Source organism: Ornithorhynchus anatinus, chromosome 5, assembly GCF_004115215.2.
Source record: "Ornithorhynchus anatinus isolate Pmale09 chromosome 5, mOrnAna1.pri.v4, whole genome shotgun sequence".
In the NCBI taxonomy this organism is placed as follows: domain Eukaryota; kingdom Metazoa; phylum Chordata; class Mammalia; order Monotremata; family Ornithorhynchidae; genus Ornithorhynchus; species Ornithorhynchus anatinus.
This window is the reverse complement of record NC_041732.1, coordinates 61,778,354-61,798,010: the sequence shown is the minus strand read 5'-3', so window position 1 is coordinate 61,798,010 and position 19,657 is coordinate 61,778,354. Positions and strand designations below refer to the sequence as shown.

Sequence of the window (19,657 nt, the reverse complement as noted above, 5' to 3'; positions counted from 1 at the left end):
TTGGCTCCTCTCAACTCCTCCGTGGCCGTTCCTCGGTCTTCTCTCGCCTCGCCACAGCCAGATCGCCCCTCCGGTGCCTTGGAGGGAGAGGCAGGGTTTCTGTGTTCAAAGCTGGAGGCAGATCTCCAGTGAAACTCGGCTACTTGGGGACAAGGATGTTTTTGGGAGCCTAGAATGCAGGGAGCTCAAATCTATATATATCCATGTAGCTATCTATACCTATCTATATATTTTATTTTATGAAAGCCAAACTCACGTGTGAGACTTTTTACCGGAAATGCCCAAGTGAAAGTCAGGCCCTCCGCCGTCTAACTGGATAAGTGCTGAGGAAGAAGATGGCACGAAGGGCTAGCACTCTAGAAAGGCTGTGGCGATGAGGCGGTGCCAGGAGGGGTCCGAGTGGGAGAATTCAAGGAGCTTTCTCAGTGCTTTGAGATCCTGCGGTGCCCGCTTTCCGCACGGGCCCAGCAAACTGGCTGCATGCCTCCCCGCCCTGCCTTGCCCCCTGTCTGGCTTACCACCTGCGCCTGGGCTGTGCGGGCTGCGTTATAGACAGCTCTTAGCTTCGGGGCAAGGGCCTGACTTTCCACCTGCATCCTGCACATCGCCATCCCCACCCCACATCCCCTCCTCTTTGCTCCTCATCGCCTTCTCTTCTTGGGTTTAGGGGCGGGGAGGAGAACGGGCTCACAGACCATCTGATGGAGGTTCAGGTTCCAGAAGAGCCGGCGCGGGCCATTTATCCACTCGGGTTCTGAGAGGCAAACAGCAGACCGGTGAAATCCGGGCCTCTTTAGGAATAGAGCCAGAGAATCCAGACGGAGGCTTCGGGAGACAAAGATGACAAAAAAGTCACCAGCCCCGTCTGGCGTGAGACCGGTGGCCCCTCACTTCTCAGCGGGGAGGGAGCAGAGAGGACGGGGGCGGCGGGGGGGACGGGACACGACTTTCACTTTTGTTTTGGAAAGCTGCCTCTCTGGAGGAGACGGAGCCGAAAACGACTTCCAAATATGTTCCCGTCTCACTGGGAGGGGCACTGGGGCTCGCTAGCCTTAGAGGCCCCCTCGTTCCCGCTGCTCTCCCGCTGTCGGAGGGGAGAGGCGTCTCCCCAGCCCGGGGAGGTTTGAGCCAGCCACTGGTGTCCTGGCGACTCTCGCCCATGGAAGGGTCGGACGGGAAACAGAGCCTGCCTGGGAGACTTCCCGGCTCCCAGGGGAGGAGGGCAGAGCCTTCACCTGCAGGCCGCCAGAGCCCACACCTGCTGCTGTTTTGGGTTGATTTCCCAGGTAATAGGGGCAAAGTGAGGTGGGGAAGGCCCGGAGGGGGAGCGTGACCAGCTGACTCCGGTCTGCCACTCCAGCCGCATCGTGTGGAACCCTAATTAGCCGGGCCTCTTAGCTTCTTCTCCCTTGTGCCAGCCGCTTATTAGAGTCTCTCTTCTCTTGCCTGTTGTTTTTATGTGCTTCCTCCCTCTCCCGCCTGCCCGCTTCTTCTGCCGCTGTCCTCCCGCCTGGCTGCTTGGGGCTCCAGCTCTCTCCAGATCTGAATAGGCTAAAGGAGCGGTACGCCAGGACTAAGAGGGACCTCCTGGCTTTGAGAGTTGGGGGGAGAGACATGCAGGAACTGAAGCAGAAGTACGATTGTAAGGTACTGTCCTTCCCGCCCGGGCACCTTCCGGGCCGGCCCTCGCCATCGTCCGGGGTGGTCAGCTGGGGTGCCGGTCGGTCTGGCGGGCTGGCCATCCATCCCCTGACTTGGGACCCCTTTTCCCTTCGGCACCTCCTTCCCCTTTGGGCCACGGCTCCTGGCGCTGAGTCCCACAACTCGGGTGGGAGGCCTGTGTTTAGAGGGGGCCAGGAGGAGATCGCTAAGGCTACCGAACAGGTTAGCGATGAGAGGGAGGGAATCCCCACCCGGAGAAACGCTTTCAGTATGGACGGACTCAGTGACGTTCTGCGAAACCAACTACGGGGAAAGAGTTGGGGCTTGGGAGTCGGAAGGACCTGAGTTCTAATCCCAGCTCTGCCACTTGTCTGCTTTGTAACCCTGGGCAAGTCACTTCTGTGTGGCTTAGTTACCTCATCTGGAAAATGGGTTTTAAGACTGTGAGCTCCATGTGGGGCATGGACTATGTCCAACTCCGATTAGTTTGTATCTCCCCCAGTGCTTAGTATAATGCCTGGCACATAGTAATCACTTAAGAAATACCATAAGAACAAAAAAGATGTTCCACTTTTGGGTCATGGAATGATGCACAGAGCAAGAGAGTGGGAGAGTTTTCCCAGCGTCCAGTGAGGAATAGGCATAGTTCAGGGGGTAGAGAATGCTTGCCCGCTCCTGAGTCCTAATGGTGCTCCTGGCATATGCTTCTGTGACGCTCTCCTTCCCTCGTCCTGGTGGCTCGGCTTCTTTGATTTCTTTTTTTAAAATCTTCCGACTCGCAAAAACCCTGATCCCATGACCTGAATGTGGCCCAAAGGGAAAAGACATTGGCTTCTCTTCAGAAAATCTCTTCCATCTCTACAAGCCTCAGAGATCGGCCTGTAAAATCTGAGACCAAATGGACAGAGAAAGATCACGGAATAGGGAAAGGGAGCTGGTCAGGTGGACTTAACCTGACCCTCTCTCGGCTGGATTCCTCGCTCTGCCCTCCCCTCCCTAGTGGTGCTAAGCCTGAGAGATGTTGGACTTCTCCTCCCCTCCCCACCTCCACTCGTATAGACAGAGCAGAGAGTGAAGATTAATGTATAGAACATGGGTTTGGGAGTCAGAAGGACCCGGATTCTAATCCCAGATCCTCCACTTGTTTACTCTTTGACCTTGGCCAAGTCACTTAACTTCTCTGTGCCCCAGTTCCCTCATCCATGAAAATGGGGACTACAACTGCGAGAGGTAACGTGAATAGAGCCTGGGCCTGGGAGTCAGAAGGTCATGGGTTCTGATCCTGTCTCCACCACTTGTCTGCTGTGTGACCTTGGGCAAGTCACATCTCTTCTCTGGGTCTCAGTTAGCCCATCTGTAAAATGGGGATTGAGACTGTGAGACATGTGGGACAGGGATTGTGTCCAACCCGATTTATTAGTCTCCACCCCAGCACTTAATACAGTGCCTGGCACATAGTAAGTGATTAACAAATACTGTAATTATTGTTATATGTGACATGTTCTATGTCCAACCTGATTAGCCTGTGTCTACCATGCGCTTACTACAGTGGCTGGCACGTAGAAAGCGCTTAACAACCACCGTAAGAAAAAATGGAGCCAGGGTGAGCGTAGAGCCCAGCGATCACAAGGCTCAGGAGCCTCGAATGTATGCAGAGATGAGCAGAAGCAGGATTGGGGACAGGATAGGTTGGCTCAGAGGGCCTTCTTTCTCAATCAGTCACTTTACGTTGAGCCACGGGGTCTTTAATGATCCAGTGACCGCTGAGTCATTTCACTCTTGGGCCTACCCGATGGGGTGGTCGAGGTGGGGAGTCTTTGTCCCCGAACCCCCTCCTCATCAGCCTTGGATGGAGAGCTGCCGCTGAAGGTTGTTTTGGGGTCACAGCCGATCGGTGGTATTTATGGAACGCTTACTGTGTGCCGGGCACTCTGCTAAGTGCTTGGAAGAGGATACCACGGAATTGGTAATCACATTCTCTGTCCACCGGGAGCTTCTAGTCTAGCCGGGGAGAGTATTGTCGGGGTAGGTATCTTAGCAAAGTATTGGCGGTGCACTCAGTAGCAGCCGATCCCCGGAACTCTCGAGGGGCGGCACTAAATCATCTCCCTTTCGGATGGTAGTTTTGACTAGGATTGGGGAGGGGTCCTCTTCGGGGAGAATGTGGCTTTTGATGTTAGGGATCCATTCTGACCTGTGAATTCTAAAGAAAGTGCCCCAGCATTTTAGAGTTGGGCAGAGGGGAGGAAACGGAGGCTGAAATCTGTGACCTCTGGACCTCCCTGGTCCTGCAGTAAGGTTCTTCCCTCAGAGGGGATCATCCGGGCCATCTAGTTCGCCTCTCGGAGGCGAGGGTGGGTTGGGACCGGGGGAGATGTGCGTGTGCCGAGTTGGAGGCCCGACGGACCGGCCGGGGGAGGTCATCGACTTGCCGCGGGCTCTTCTGATGACAGTTGTCTCCTTTCCTTGCTCCCTGCCCCGCCCGATCCTGCGCAGATGACCCAGCTGATGAAGGCAGCCAAAAGCGGCACCAAGGATGGCCTGGAGAAGACGAGGATGGCCGTTATGCGCAAAGTGTCCTTCCTGCACAGGAAAGAGGTGCTGGGTAAGGGCGCGGCCTTTGCCCAGGCCGCTGGTGGATGGGGAAGGGGTTTCCCCGCCTCGGAGGGAGGCCCCGTCCGGACCAGGGTTCCCAGAGAAGAAGTCTCTCTGTCTGCTAACGAGGCCGGGGGGTGGGGGAGATGGGGAGAAGGGAAAGACAAGCAAAAGAGAAGAGGCCGTGTGGAAATTCTTCAGCGGTTGCCTGGGCCCCAAACTGAGCAGCAGCATGGCCTAGTGGAAAGAGCAAGGGATCGGAAGTCGGAGGACCGAGGTCCTAGTAGTAGCTTCTCCGCTAGTCTGCTGTGTGACTTTGGGCAAGTCACTTCTCTTCTCTGGGCCTCACTTTCCTCATCTGTAAAATGGGAATCCACTCTCTGTTCTCCCTCCTACTTAAACTGTGAGCTCTATAGGGGACAGGAACTGTATTCAACCTAATAATAATAATTATTAACTTGCATCTACCCCAGTAGTTAGAACAGTGCTTGGCACATAGTAAGCGCTTCACAAGTACCATTATTATTATTGGTACTATTATATATTATTACTATTTTTATGGTACTTGTGAAGCGCTTACTATGTGCCAAGCACTGCTCTAACTGCTGGGGTAGATGCAAGTTAATCAGATTGAACCACAGTCCCTGTCCCACATGGAGTTCACACTCTTATTCCCTATTTAACAAATGAGGGAACTGAGGCCCAGAGAAGTGAAATGATTAGCCCAAGGTCGCATAGCAGACACGTGGTGGAGCCGGGAGTAGAACCCAGGTCCTTCTGACCGCCGGGTCCGTGCTCAATCCATAAGCCACGCTGCTTCTCTAGCCCTCCAGCCGCTCACTCTAACCTGGTTATCTTGCTCTAATGCTTGGCATATAGGAAATGTTTATTAGTAGTAGTATTATTACCACTACGATTATTATTGCTTTTCAGTGTGGCTTTTGAGAGCCCCTGGGGATAGACCATTCTGTAGTTTTAAAGAAAAAAAGCTCATCCCTAGTTTGAACCTTGCTGGGTAAAACGGGGATGACCCCTCTCTGATGTTGATTTATCTGCCTTAGTCACCATATTCTCCAAGTCTCCTCAGTGTAATGTACTTCAGTGGCTCTGCCCCGTCATCACGCCGAATTAGGAAATCCACTCTGTCCTTTCTATGCCTCCAGGGGAGAAAAGAAGGGAGATCGGTAGAGCAAGCAGCAGATTAAGGCCCTCACCCAATTTGCCCAACCTGCCTTGAGCTCTGAAAATCTCCCGAAAATCATGAATAAGCCCACCTTCTGTCCATTTTTTGGTCTCCTTGAGATGGGGCTACGTGGTCAGGTGATCACCGAGCACAAGGACCTCTGGCTCAGAAGGCCCCACTGTGGGGGGAGACCCTTTCTTCAAGATCAGTGGTCCTCCGTCGATCACTGTGTCAATCAATCAGTGGTTTTTATCGAGCATTTACTGGAGTGCTGAGCACCATAACTAAGCACCTTCCTTGTTTCCTACTTTATCCCATTTACCCAGACCTCTTCCAGTCCATCCCCTCTTACCCGTCTTGCCTCCCTACCCAGCGGGCTGTTGGTGGCGGGAGCCGATTCCCATATCGATCTTGCACTTTTCATCACCTCCGTAACATGTTGTTCCGTCTCAGGAATTTGAATCCCGCCAGTCATTGAAAAGCGGCGTGGCTTAGTGGAAAGAGCACGGGCTTGGGAGTCAGAGGTCGTGGGTTCTAATCCCCGCTCTGCCCCTTGTCAGCGGTGTGACTTTAGACAAGTCACTTAACTTCTCTGTGCCTCAGTTACCTCATCTGTAAAATGGGGATTAAGACAGTGAGCCCCACATGGGACAACCTGATTAGCCCGTATTTACCCCAGCGCTTAGCACATATTAAGCGCTTAACAAATACCATAATTATTATTATCTTACTGGAACAGTGTCTCTGCTTAATTTAAGACTGCAAGTTCCTTGTGGGCAGGGAGTTGCGCCTACCAACTCTGTTTACGTATTTTCCCGAGCACCTAGTACAGTGTTCTGCACACACTCGTTGCTCAGATAACATTGATTAATTGATTAAAGACTGCAGGGTTTCCTCAGTGCAAGGGCCACCTCCACTTTCTGGGAGTTAACCTTTACATTGTCAGCTCTTGGAGGTTAGGGCCTAGTTCTCTTGTACATCTGAGCATTCTCTTGAACCGAGTCCAGTTCTCTCATCCCAGCACATAACTTGTTTTTTACAGTATTTTTCTTTTTTTTTTTTAATGGAATCCGTTAAGCGCTTACTATGTGCAGGCACTGTACTGTGCACTGGGAAAGATACAAATGAGGAGCAGTGTGGCATAGTGGATAGAACATGGGCCTGGGAGTCATAAGGTCATGGGTTTTAAGCCCAGCTCCGCCACTTTTCTGCTGTGTGGCCTTGGGCAAGCCACTTCACTTTGCAGTTTCTCAATTACCTCGTCTGTAAAATGGGGATGAAGACCGTGAGCCCCATGTGGGACAACCTGCTTCCTTCGTATCTGAGTGCTTAGAGCAGTGCTCGGTACCTAGTAAGCGCTTAACAAATACCATAATTATTATTATTACAAGCTAAGCTGTCCCATGTGGGGCTCACAGTCTTAGCCCCCATTTTACAGATGAGGGATTGATAAGTGAATTCACTTGCCTAAGGGCAAACACCAGAAAAGTGAGGGAGCCGATATTAGAACCCGGGTCCATCTGACACCCAGGTCTATGCTCTATCTGCTAGGCCATGCTGTTTCTCTTATTAAACAGTTACTGTGTGCCAAACATTATACTAAGTTCTGGGTAGATACAAAATAATTGCGTTGAACATAGTCCCCGTTCCACATGGGGCTCAGAGCCTAAGTAGAAGGGAGTAGGATTTAATCCCCATTTTACAGATGCGGAAACTGAGACAAAAAGAAGAGAAGTGACTTGCCCGGATCACAGAGCAGACAAGGGCAGAGCCAGGATAAGAACCCAGGTCCTCTGACTCCCGGCCTCTTTTAAGGAGTCAGAAAAGTGGCGAAGGGCATTTTCCAGAGTAGTTACTGTGGGCTTGTAACCTTGGCCTGAAGTGAGTACAGAAGAAGATTCATTGAATTGTATTTATTGAGGGCTTACCGTTGTGCAGAATACTGTACTAAATGTTTTATTTAATAAAACGGAGTTGGTAGTCATGTTCCCTCCTCACAACGAGTTTACAGTCTAAAGGGTTAGGCAGATGTTAATGTAAATAAATTACAGATATGAGTGTTGTGGGGCCGAGGGAGGGGTGAATAAAGCGTGCCAATCCAAGTGCAAGGGTGACACAAAAGGGAGTGGGAAAGGAGGAAATGAGGGCTTAGTCGGGGAAGGCCCCTTGGCGGAGTCGTGCTTTTAATAAGACTTTGAAGGCGCGGGGAGTGACTCTCTGTTGGGTATGAAGAGGAAGGATGTTCCAGGCCAGAGGCAGAACGTGAGTGAGGGATCGTTGGCAAGATTGATGAGATTGAGGAACAGTGAGTAGGTTGGCATTAGAGGAGTGTGTGGGCTGAGTTGTGGTAGGAAATCAGGGAGGTGAGGTAGGAGGGGTCATGGCGATTTAGTGCTTTAAAGCCAATGGCAAGGAGTTTCTCTTTGATGTGGAAGGGCATGGGCAACTACTGGAGGTTCTTCAGGAGTGGGGAATCGTGGACCGAATTGTTTTTTTAGAAAAATGATCCGGGCAGCAGAGTGAAGTATGGACCGGAGTAGCGAAAGAGAGGAGTCAGGGAGATCAGTAAGGAGCCTGTGATGGGTAGTCGGGGCGTGATAGTATAAATTCTTGGATAGCAGTTTGGACGGAGAGTAAAGTGTGGATTTTAGTGATGTCGTGAAGGTTGAACCTACAGGATTTGGTGACATATTGAATATGTGAGCTGAATGAGAGAGGTGAATAGGGGATAATGCCAAGGTTACAGGCTTGTGAGACCGAGAGGATGGTGGTGCTGTCTACAGTGATGGGAAAGTCAGAGGGAGGACGGGGTTTGGGTGGGATGATGAGGAGTTCTCTTTTGGACATACCGAGTTTAAGGTGTTGGCGAGACATCGAGTAGAGATGTCCTGAAAGGAGGAGATGTGAAACTGCAGAGAAGAGAGATCAGGGCCAGAGTTGTAGATTGGGGAATCATCTGCATAGATGGTAGTTGAAGCCATAGGAGTAAGTGACTTCTTCAAGTGAAAGAGTGTAGAAGGAGACCCAGAACTGAACTCTGAGGGACTCCCACGTTTAAGGGGTGGGAGGCAGAGGGGGAACCCGGAAGGAGACTGAGAACGAACGGCCAGAGAGAGAAGAGGAGAACCGGGAGAGGACGGTGTCAATGAGGCCAAGGTTGGATAATGTTTCTAGGAGGAGGGGATGGTCGACCATACCGAAGGCAACTGAGAGGTCAAGAAGGATTAGGGTGGATTAGAGGACATTGGATTTGGCACGAAAGAGATCACTGGTGACCTTGGAGAGGTATCCGTGGAGTGACGGGGCACAATCCAAATTGGAGGGGGTTAAGGAGAGAATCGGAGGAGAGGAGGTTGACGCGTAAGAGTTGACAAACTTGTTCAAGGAGTTTGGAGAGGAATGGTAGGAGAGTGACGGGGCAATAACCGGAGGGAGCCGTGGGGTCAAGGGAGGGTTTTTTTAGGATGGGGAGACGTGTTTGAAAGCACTGGGGAATAAGCCTTTCAGGAGTGAACAGTTAAAGATGGCAGTCAGGAAGAGGGCAAGTGCTTGATAAGGTGTGAAGGGATGGGGTCGGAGGTGCAGGTGGGGGGGGGGGGGGTGGATTTTGAGAGGAGGCAGGAGATCTTTGGAGATAGTGCTGGGAAAGATGGGAAAGTCGAAGAAGGGGCGGGAGAAGGGAGGTTTTGGTTTAAGCCACTCTTAGAGGTAGGGCAGCTCTCAGGCGTCGTGTGTGTGCATCTGTGCGTATGAGAGGGCCAGAGAGAGGGTGCTGTCGGGAGTGGAGGAGGGGCTGGAGGCTTTCCCCTGTTTCACTTGAAGTGCGAGGTTGGCCCAGGGAGGGCTCTGGACAGCCCTCCCGAAATCAGGGACAGAAGAAAGGTCAGTCAGCAGACGGCTATTCCTGAAGCCAGCCCCTCCCCACCGATGCCCGCCGGCCCTCCGCTCGGCCCGCCGCTCGGCCCTCAGCACGGCCCTCCCCGCGCGCCCGAAGCCGCGCGGAGCTTCTCGTAAAATGACCCTTCCTTCTGAGCCGTTATTTATAGCCCCGGCTTGAATCACCAACCCAGAATGGAAACCCGTGGAGGAGGGAAGAGGAAGCTGAGAGGCAGGCGATTGGGGTGGGCGAGGGGGAATGCAGGGGACAAAATGTGGGGGCCCCGGTGCAGCTTCCACCACCCGGACACCGTCATCCGCTGCCCCTCCTCCTCCTCCTCTTCCGTGGCCTCCTCAGGTAAGGCCGTCGGCGCGGCCCAAGCTCTCCGGGCCTCGGATCGAGCACTCCGACTCTCTAGGGTTGCTTGCCGGCCCCAGCGGCTCTCCCCGGCGGCCAGATTTCGCCTGCTTCCTGCCTCCCAGCCACCAGATTGTGTTTGCTCAACTGACTCTCCCCGTTCCTTTCGTGCCGGGAGAGGAACGTCGCGGGGCTCCCGGGGCCCGGCTCAGGCAGCCCAGGCTGTGGGAGTCCGGCCCCTCTCCCTTGTCCCGAGCCCAGCCCGCCGCCCCCAGGGAGGGTGCCCCCGGCCTTTGGTTGCTGACGAGTAGGGAGGCTTTTGTTTATCTTCCGGGTGTGTGAAGGCTCTCTTTTGGAAAACGTATTTCTTCCTTTAATGTGCATTTTCTTTCCTCTCTTCGGCATCCACCCCTTTCAGAAGAAAACTATTTTTAGCCCCCCAAGGTCCCAGGCGATCCTGGCCCCGCTCTGAGCCAGACGCCGGGCAGTCAACAGCCGAGACTGGGCAGGCTGCCTCTGGGAGGGGTTCCGCTCGCGGGCCCCTTTGGCTGGGTGCAGCCGCATCTGGTGAGGGGCTCCCGGCTGCCCTGTCCCGGCGCCAGCTTGATTTTTCTCTGGCTTCCCAGAGGGCTCTCCAGCCACGTGGGTGGCCCAGACCTGAGCATTCGTGCATCTGGAGGTGTCCTGCTCCCCACACGCGATGCCCAAAGCTGCCAGACGGGCATTATTTCACTTTCCTTCTTGCCTTCCAGGTGACTCGGAGGAGGAGGACATGGGATTTCTGGAAGTCACCGTTCCAGATATCAAACACCCCTCTCCAGAGCTGGGCCCCATGCCTGAAGGACTGAGCCCTCAGCAGGTCTGGGATGGGAGGGTGTGGGTGGATATTGGGTGGCGGGGGTAGATGGACGGGTCCAACCGTAGGATGAGGCTGAAGAAAGAGGTGGATGGATGAACTCATTATGTTATTTGTTATATCGTATTCTCCCAGGTGCTTAGTACAGTGTTCTGCACACAGGAAGTGCCCAGTAAATATCGTTGACTCATTAAAGGGACTGGTCTGAAATGAAAGCCGCAATCTGGAACCGGGGGCGGCAGTGGGAAGAGCCCCGAGGGGCTGGTCGGGAGACTGGGGTTCTGACCCCAGCTCAGCCACATGAGTGCTTCGTGAGCCTGACACCCTCTCTGAATCTCAGCTTTTGTGCCCCAAAGTGGGAAGGAAAATCCCTGCTCCTCCTTTGTTGTGAGGATGGAGGTGATAAATGAAGTGTTTTTGAGGAACTTTTCTTTTGAAGAAAAGCATACTGTAAGGTTGAGAAAATGCAGCATTTATTTATCCCTAATTTACAGTTGAGAGAAGGGTCCCCCAAACTGGAATCCAGGAGCCAGGACTCTTCCAGATCACTGGTTACTAAGAACAGTTCCGTGAGGAATAAGACCGCTGACCCATGGAGGAATTAACAGTTCCTGAATCCCTGAGCACCTGGTGGATGAACATCTTTGCCCTCAGCAGAACTAGGAGTGGTGCCCACCAGGGAGCCCAGAGGTGGCCCAAAAGGTGCCTCTGAGCTTCTTGTGGGCAGGGATCGCATCTACCAACTCTGTAGTATTGCACTTTCCCAAGTGCTTAGTACAGTGTAGAGCACAGAGTAAAGCCTCAGTAAATACCCTTGGCCCTAGACCATGGTCCTGCAGAACAACCACAACTCGCTCCCTTTCCTCCCGCACTTCAAAGATGCCTCCCCCTTCCTTTCCCGTCCTCTCCCGCCTGAGACAGTTGTATAGACACTCTCCTCTGGAACCTGACTCTTGGAGAGAACGGCAAGAAAGGCAGGCGTGGTAGTGAGGCCCATTTCTGCCCCCAGACAATCAGTGGTATTTAGTGGGCACCTACCGTGTGTGCAGAGCGTCGTTCGAAGTGCTTGGGAGCATTCAGAGTCAATCCCTGCCCTCAAGGAACTTGCAATCTAGCGTTTTTTTCTGGCCTCTGCAGGTAGTGAGACGGCACATCTTGGGCTCCATCGTTCAGAGTGAGGGGAGCTACGTGGAATCTTTAAAGCGGATCCTTCAGGTAAAATAGACCCTCTGAGGCTTTGGGTATCTCTCCCAGGGTAGCGGGCATGGAGGGCAGTCGGGCATAAGAGCATGGGACACACCCTCATGATGTTGTTTGTAGCTTAAATAGCAGCCTCATTGTGGTTTCCTCAGCATTCACAGAATATGGGGAAATACTTTTTGGAAGAGGCTGAAACCAATGTGATCTGAAGGAAAATACTTAATATTAAAGATGTGGGGGAATTGGATCATCATGATTGGTGGGTAGCATGTTTGTTATGTACAGAAGGAAACGTCCGGGTGTCCGGAAAGGAACAAAAACTCTCCTTAGCACCCCGTCCGGGGATGTCACCCTACCCGGAGAGATGAGGGTTGAATTCTATGGCACCACCTCCAGAATTCTTTTCGCCAGTTATCCCAATCCACTGTCCAGTCACTCAGCAGACTTCGAGGCCATCTCCTCTGACTCCACCTCGTGCTTTTCATTCCCCCGATTAAAGGGGAGCCCTGTCGGTTGCGTATTCGTCGGTCTTCCGTTAGACCATAATCTCCTCGAGGACAGGGCTGCGGTCCAAGCACTCGCAGCGCTCGGGCCCTGGGAAGATGTGGGCGCTGAGCCGACTGATCCACTCCTGTGGAGAGGAGCGTGGGCGGCTGAATCCCTCGACGCTCTCTTCCGGCCAGGATTACCGGAACCCCTTGATGGAGATGGAGCCCAAGGCTCTGAGCGCCCGCAAGTGCCAAGTGGTGTTCTTCCGCCTGAAAGAGATTCTGCAGTGCCACTCCATGTTCCAGATCGCCCTGTCATCCCGCGTGGCTGAGTGGGACACGACGGAGAAGATCGGGGACCTCTTCGTGGCTTCGGTAAGGGAGGCAGACTCCCAGGAGCGGTCCCGTACTTGAATTAGGTTGGGGAGCCACCCGCCCTCAACGACATACATCTCTTCCAAAAGACCATCATTTGGAACCTGAGAACCAGCGAGCTAGGAAAGGCCTTCCATAGTTCATAAAGTCCAGCCTTCTGCCTCCAAGCTTAGATGGCAAGGTGCCCAGCTTGGGGTATCCAGAGGTATTCTCAAAAGGCCCCTGCCCCACTTGGCTCTAAACCCGATGGTGTTCCGTATTTTTTCCTTGAAAAGTGTGAGGTCAGTTGGGGCCAATAGCAGAGCTCTTCAGAACATATACCAGACCTCTCCTGCCCCATCACCCTAACCCTTCTCCCTTTGCCCCCCACCCCTGCCCCCGATAAAGGCCAGTATATCCATGGTGTTTTCTGAGCGCTTGCTATGTGCAGAGCACTGTACTAAGCACTCGGGAAAGTATAATACAACCGAGTTGGCAGATGCGTTCTCTGCCCAAAACGAGCTTACGGTCTAGAGTGTTGGCCAGAGGTCCCACCAGCACAAGAGGTCACTGAGCCTGAGCTGACCGTTTGCATCTGCGGCGTCCATCACGGTGCAGGTTTGGGCGAGTGAAGGCAGGCCAGGGGTGGGGAGGAAAGGGAAGTCCCGAGGGAAATCATTCTGTCCATCCCACGTCTGGTTCATTCCTCCAGTTTTCCAAGTCTATGGTGCTGGACGTATACAGTGACTACGTGAACAACTTCACCAACGCTATGTCCATCATCAAGAAGGCCTGTCTCACCAAACCGGCATTCCTGGAATTCCTCAAGGTTGGAGGCAGAGAGAGTCTTCTCTGTCCTGCACTGTGTTTTGGAGGGAAGAGGATGGGTGATCGTTAATAATAATAACTGTGGTATTAAGCGTTAGAGCGTTCCAGACACTGTACTAAGTGCTGGGCAGATAAGCAGATCGGGTTGGACGTAGTTCCTGTCGTTCATTCAGTCATATTTATTGAACGCTTACTATGTGCAGAGCGCTGTACTAAGTGCTTGGAATGTACAATTCGACAACGGAGACAATCCCTACCCAACAACAGGCTCACAGTCTAAACGGGGGAGACAGACAAAAAAACAAAGCAAGTAGTCTGGCAAAATGTGGAACTCAATCTCAATCCCCATTTTACAGCTGAGGTAATTTACGCCCAGAAAAGTGAAGTAACTTGCCCAAGGCCACACAGTAGACAAGTGGCGGAGCTGGAATTAGACCCTGGTCCTTCTGACTTCCAGGCCCGTTCTCTGTCCGCTAGGCGCTTGCTCGGTGCCAAGCACTGCGCTGATCGCTTGGGTAGATGCAAGGACGATCGTATTGGTCACAGTGTGGATCGTGGCTCTTCTGTGCCACTCGATCACCTGTATCATTCAGTGTTCCCACCTGTAAAGTGGGGGTGGGGTAGTGGGAGCGTTTTGCGTCTTCTCTCTTTGCGGGGTTTGGAAGGGCTAATATGTTGCCTGGGGCTTTGTGGGAATGAGCAGTCGTTGCGTTTTAGACCCCTCTGTTCCAAGACCTTGCCAAATAGCTGTAGTGATAGCACTTATTACTCAGTCACTGATATTTATTGGGTGCTTACTGTTTGCTGAGCACCGCATTAAGTGTTTGGGAGAGTACAGTACAACAGAGTTGGTAGACAGAGTTGCCCTCTTTTCAAGGAACTGGCAATCTAAAGGGAGAGGCAAGTAGTTATATAAATAAATTACAGATAAGTGCTGTGGAGTGAATATCAAGTGCTTACGAGATATAGATCCAAGGGCACAGATGATACAGAAGGGAGAGGGAGCTGGGGAAAAGAAGGTTTAATTGTGGAAGGTCTGTTGGAGGAAATGTGATTTTAGTGTGGTTTTGAAGGTAGAGAGAGTGGTGGTCTGGTGTATATGGAGGGGGAGGAAATTCGAGGCCAGAAGGAGGTTGTAGGCAAGGGATTGACGGGTGAGATAGATGAGATTAGGGCACAGTGAGAAAGCTGGTACTCCAGAATGTGAGCCCGCCGAGGGCAGGGATCATCTCTCTTTATTTGCCGTATCATACTTTCCGAGCGCTTAGTTCAGTGCTCTGCACACAGTAAACGCTCAGGAAATACGATTGAATGAATGAGAGTAAAATGGGTGGGCTGGGCTGTAGTAGGAGATCAGTGAGGTGAGAGGATGGGGCAAGTTGATTGAGTGCTTTAAAGCTGTTGGCAGGGAGTTTCTGTTCCATGCAAAGTGGTGGGAAAGAGTAACCGGAGAGGAATGAAATTGGGAACTTTCAGGGTAGAGCAAAGCTAAGTGGCTGTGGGACCACCTCTCCTTGGAGTGGTATTTTGTGGGGGTGAGGGGCAGCCAGTCACCGTGCAGCCCCCTCGGAGGTGGAGGGCCCCATCGCTCGTGCTGGGGATGGGGGCGGCTTGGGGGGGGCTCAAGGCAGTTTCTCTCTCGGCAGAGGCGGCAGGTGAGCAGCACGGACCGCGTCACGCTCTACGGCTTGATGGTGAAGCCCATTCAGCGGTTCCCTCAGTTCATTCTCCTGCTGCAGGTACGCTGCTCTGGAGGAGACTTTTTAAAAAAAAAATAATGGTCTTTGTTCAGCACTTACTCTTTGTCAGGCACTGTATCAAGCCCCGGCAAAGGTACAAACTAATTAAGTTGGACACAATCCTTGTCCCACCTGGAGTTCAGATTCTTAATCCCCATTTTACAGATGAGATAATGAGGCCCAGAGAAATTAAGTGACTTGCCCAAGGACTCAGAGCTGATGTGTGGAGCCGGGACTAGAACCCAGATCATTCTGACTCCCAGGCCTGTGCTCTATCCACTGAGCCACGCTGCTTGGAGGTTAAATGACTTGCCCAGTCACACAGAAAACACATAATAATAATAATAATGTTGGTATTTGTTAAGCGCTCACTATGTGCCGAGCACTGTTCTGAGTGCTGGGGTAGATACAAGGTAATCAGGTCGTCCCACGTGAGGCTCACAGTCTTAAACCCCATTTTGCAGATGAGGTAACTGAGGCGCAGAGAAGTGAAGTGACTCACCCACAGTCACCCAGCTGACAAGCGGCAGAGCCGGGATTCGAAGCCGTGACCTCTGACTCCCAAGCCCGTGCTCTTTCCACTGAGCCACGCTGCCTCTCTAACACATGGTGGAGTTGGGATTAGAACCCAGGTGCTCCGACTCCCAGGCTGATGCTCTCTTCACTAGGTCATGCTGCTTCCCATCGCTTCCCAACACCGGCCCGAGATCAGCTGGTTGGGTAGACCCGACCCAGGGAGGGCCAGTGGACAGATTGGAGCGGCAGCGCGGGAAGAAGGACCGCACGTGTCAGGGTGGGCTGGGGTCCGGAGCGATCGTCCCGGGCCAGTCCCGTGGCTTCCTCCTCAAACTGGGCACCGGGATGAGCCCCCGTCGTCGGGAGCCGGGGAGCCTCGAGAAGTGGAGTCCCGAGGTGACTGTCCACCTCGACTGAGGCGCTGTGGAGTCACCGCTTCACCCCGCCGTGCTCCCTTCCCCTGGCCCGCTCAGAAGTTCCCGTAGAAGAAAGATGGCCTCAGCGCTGTCCATGTTGACTGACGCGGGGGGCCCGAGGTCGGGTTTTCAGTTGGCCTGACCTCTGTCCGGGCCCAGCGTGGTGCTCGAAGCTTTTATGGCTATATTTTTTGCATTATTATTATTATCCTTTTTGACATCAAAATCTCCTCCATCGCGGTCCCCGTCACCGAGTCCCGCGGCTCGGACATCGTGCCGGACGCGACACCGACCCGGGAGGGCAAGGCAGAGATGTCGGAGCAGACGGGTGGTCGGACCATCCTGGGGAAATGCTCTCCGGTTCTGGGCCGATCGGGGCCGAATCGGGCAGACGGGCGAGATGACGATGATGTTGGTATCTGTTAAGCGCTTACTCTGCGCAGAGCACTGTTCTAAGCACCGGGGAGATGCGGGATCATCAGGTCGTCCCTCGTGAGGCTCACGGTCTTCATCCCCATTTTACAGATGAGGTAACTGAGGCACAGAGAAGTTAAGCGACTTGCCCACAGTCACACAGCTGACGAGTGGCAGAGCAGGGATTCGAACCCATGACCCCTGACGCCCAAGCCCGGGCTCTTGCCACTGAGCCGCGTACGTCGGCAGGTGACATCACCGTGTCACACTACCTGCCGGCCTAGTGTGTGTTCCATCACGGGCCCCTCGGGGACTGGTTTTTTGGAGGTCAGTGACCGGCCCCTCTCTGACTGGGCGTCAGTGCCCGCCTCTGCCCGCCCTGCCTCTCCTCTCTGACTGCATGCTCCTGGGGACCGGCGGAAGCTGGGGACGGAGGGCGGCCGGGACATCTTCCTGAAGGCCGGGTCTTCCCCTGCCCCCCTCCTTCCACCAGGACATGCTGAAGAACACCCCGAAAGGCCACCCGGACCGGCTGTCACTGCAGCTGGCCCTGACGGAGCTGGAGACGCTGGCGGAGAAGCTGAATGAGCAGAAGCGGCTGGCCGACCAGATGGCGGAGATCCAGCAGCTGACCAAGAGCGTCGGTGACCGGAGCAGCCTCAACAAGGTGAGGGAGCGGGGCGGGAGGGAGGGCCCAGTCCCGGTGGCAAAGCTCCCAAAGTTCTCCTTCTTCTCCTCCTTCTTCTCCTTCTCCTTCTTCTCCTTCTCCTTCTTCTCCTTCTTCTTCTTCTCCTTCTTCTTCTCCTCCTTCTTCTCCTCCTTCTCCTCCTTCTCCTCCTCCTTCTCCTCCTTCTCCTCCTTCTCCTCCTTCTCCTCCTTCTCCTCGTCCTCCTCGTCCTCGTCCTCCTCCTCCTCCTCCTCCTCCTCCTCCTCCTTCTCCTTCTCCTCCTCCTCGTTCTTGTCCTTCTCCTTCTCCTCCTCCTTCTCCTTCTCCTCCTCCTCCTCGTCCTCCTTCTCCTTCTCCTTCTCCTCCTCGTCCTCCTTCTCCTTCTCCTCCTCCTCCTCCTCCTCCTCCTCCTCCTCCTCCTCCTCCTCCTTCTCCTCCTTGTCCTCGTCCTTCTCCTTCTCCTCCTCCTCGTCCTTGTCCTTCTCCTCCTTCTCCTTCTCCTCCTCCTCCTCCTCCTCCTTCTCCTCCTCCTCCTTCTCCTCCTTCTCCTCCCTCCTCCTCCCTCCTCCTCCCTCCTCCTCCTCCTCCTCCTCCCCCTCCTCCCCCTCCTCCCCCTCCTCCCCTCCTCCCCCTCCTCCCCCTCCTCCCCCTCCTCCTCGTCCTCGTCCTCCCCCTCCTCCTCCTCCCGCTCCTCCTCCTCCTCCCGCTCCTCCTCCTCCATCTCCTCCGTCTCCTCCTCGTCTTCCTCCTCCTCCTCCTTCCCCCCTTCCCATTCCAGTCAGTGATCACTAGATGGCAATGCGCTCAAACCCATCTCCTCTCTCACTTTCTGCCAGGCAGATCACAACCTTCAGGGGCAAACAGCCTTCCTTGGGGCCTGTTCACTTTTTTTTTTCTTAATTTGGAATTTGTTCAGCGTTAATCATCTTTCAAACCCCGTTCTAAGCACTGGGGTAGATACCGGTTAATTAGATCGGACACAGTCCCGCGTGGGACTCCCAGTCTAAGTAGGATGTAGAACGGGAGACCGGAGGCACGGAGAACTTAGGTGACTTGCCCGGGTTCACCCAGCGAGCAATTGGCAGAGCTGGGATCGGAATCCAGGTCCTCTGTCTCCCAGGCCCGGGCTCTTCCCACTGGGCAACGCTACTTCTCTTGGGCAAAGAGCCGGAGACACAGTTGATCCAGGTTGCGGTGCACGGCAGGGAGGAGTATTCTAACCGCCTCTCGGATTTTTGCTTCGGGTGCCTGCCGCCGTGCCGGCAGACCGCCGTCACGGTTGGAGGGCTGGATTCTTCCAACCCCAGCCCCGCTACCTTACTGGGTCTGGGCCGGGAGAACGGGCTGGCTCATCCAGGGCACTGGGGCCGATGGGGATCGGCAGAGGACTGGCAGTGTTTAGGACTGGCGAGTTGGCTGCCGATCTGGATGTACCGACGTGGCCCTCTTTCAAGCTGCCACGCCGCCGCTAAGTTGCAAGCTCCTGGGGCGGTGAGGTAGTGGGGAGGGTGGACGTGAGCTCAGAACACTTGGCAGGTACCCAACACAGGCTGTTGGGCTCTGGAACTCAACCTGTGCTACCCGGGTTGTATTGAAGTTGCCCTGGTGGAAATCTTGGCCCTGCATCCTTTTAAAAAAAAAAAAAAAAAAAAAAAAAAAGGTTGGTATTTGTTAAGCGCTTACTATGTGCAGAGCACTGTTCTAAGCGCTGGGGTAGACACAGGGGAATGACGTTGCCCCATGTGGGGCTCAGAGTCTTAATCCCCATTTTACAGATGAGGGAACCGAGGCCCCGAGAAGTGAAGTGACTTGCCCACCGTCACACGGCTGACAAGTGGCAGAGCCGGGATTCGAACCCATGACCTCTGACTCCAAAGCCCGGGCTCTTTCCACTGAGCCACGCTGCTCCCCGAGGTCTCACTAACCTGCCCCTTCCCTGTAGTGCAGACTGCAAGCTCCTCACTGACAGGAATCACATCTACAATCTCTGTTGAGTGGCACTTGAGAAGCAGCATTGCCTAGTGGAAAGAGCGCGTGCCTGGCAGTCAGAATTGCTTGCTGTGTGATCTAGGGCAAGTCCCTTAACTTCTCTGTGCCCCAGTTTCCTCAACCGTATTAAAAAGGGAAAAAAGAATGAGGATTCAATCCGTATTCTCCCTCCTATTTAGACGGTGAGCCCCGTATGGGAAATGGACTCCGTCCGACCTGATTAACTTGTACCTTCCCCAGGGTTCTGAACGGTACTTGACACCTAGTAAGGATTTAACAATTACATGCCATAGTAATACATAATAGCAATACTTTCCCGAGAGCTTAGTACAGTCATCCGCGCACAGTGAGCGCTCGTTAAACGCCATTGATTTTCACCCTTTGGCGGGGCCCGGCCGGAGAGCTATCGTTGGCTTTCTGCAAACTGCTGACCCAGCTCCCAAGATGTTTGGGAGCGAGTGTCGCTCTTCCCCTGCCGGCCTGTCATCCTCGGCCGAGATGACGTGGCTTGGAGCC

General features: G+C 53.8%; 1 protein-coding gene across 8 annotated transcripts in view; it reads left to right on the top strand.

Moving 5' to 3' along the window:
• Positions 1 to 19,657, top strand: part of ARHGEF10L (Rho guanine nucleotide exchange factor 10 like) — a 229,073-nt gene that overhangs the window by 137,346 nt on the left and 72,070 nt on the right. For 4 of the 8 annotated variants that reach the window (XM_039912060.1, XM_029064987.2, XM_039912059.1 and 1 more), the window contains exons 8-15: positions 1,531 to 1,647; positions 4,159 to 4,267; positions 10,427 to 10,533; positions 11,668 to 11,745; positions 12,414 to 12,593; positions 13,285 to 13,401; positions 15,047 to 15,139; positions 16,979 to 17,152. In XM_039912060.1, the coding sequence (XP_039767994.1) occupies positions 1,531 to 1,647; positions 4,159 to 4,267; positions 10,427 to 10,533; positions 11,668 to 11,745; positions 12,414 to 12,593; positions 13,285 to 13,401; positions 15,047 to 15,139; positions 16,979 to 17,152 (975 nt within the window). Of the gene's footprint in view, positions 1 to 1,530; positions 1,648 to 4,158; positions 4,268 to 9,496; positions 9,675 to 10,426; positions 10,534 to 11,667; positions 11,746 to 12,413; positions 12,594 to 13,284; positions 13,402 to 15,046; positions 15,140 to 16,978; positions 17,153 to 19,657 lie in introns of those variants that run through there. The other 4 variants (XM_029064989.2, XM_029064986.2, XM_029064991.1 and 1 more) reach the window with 2 other exon arrangements.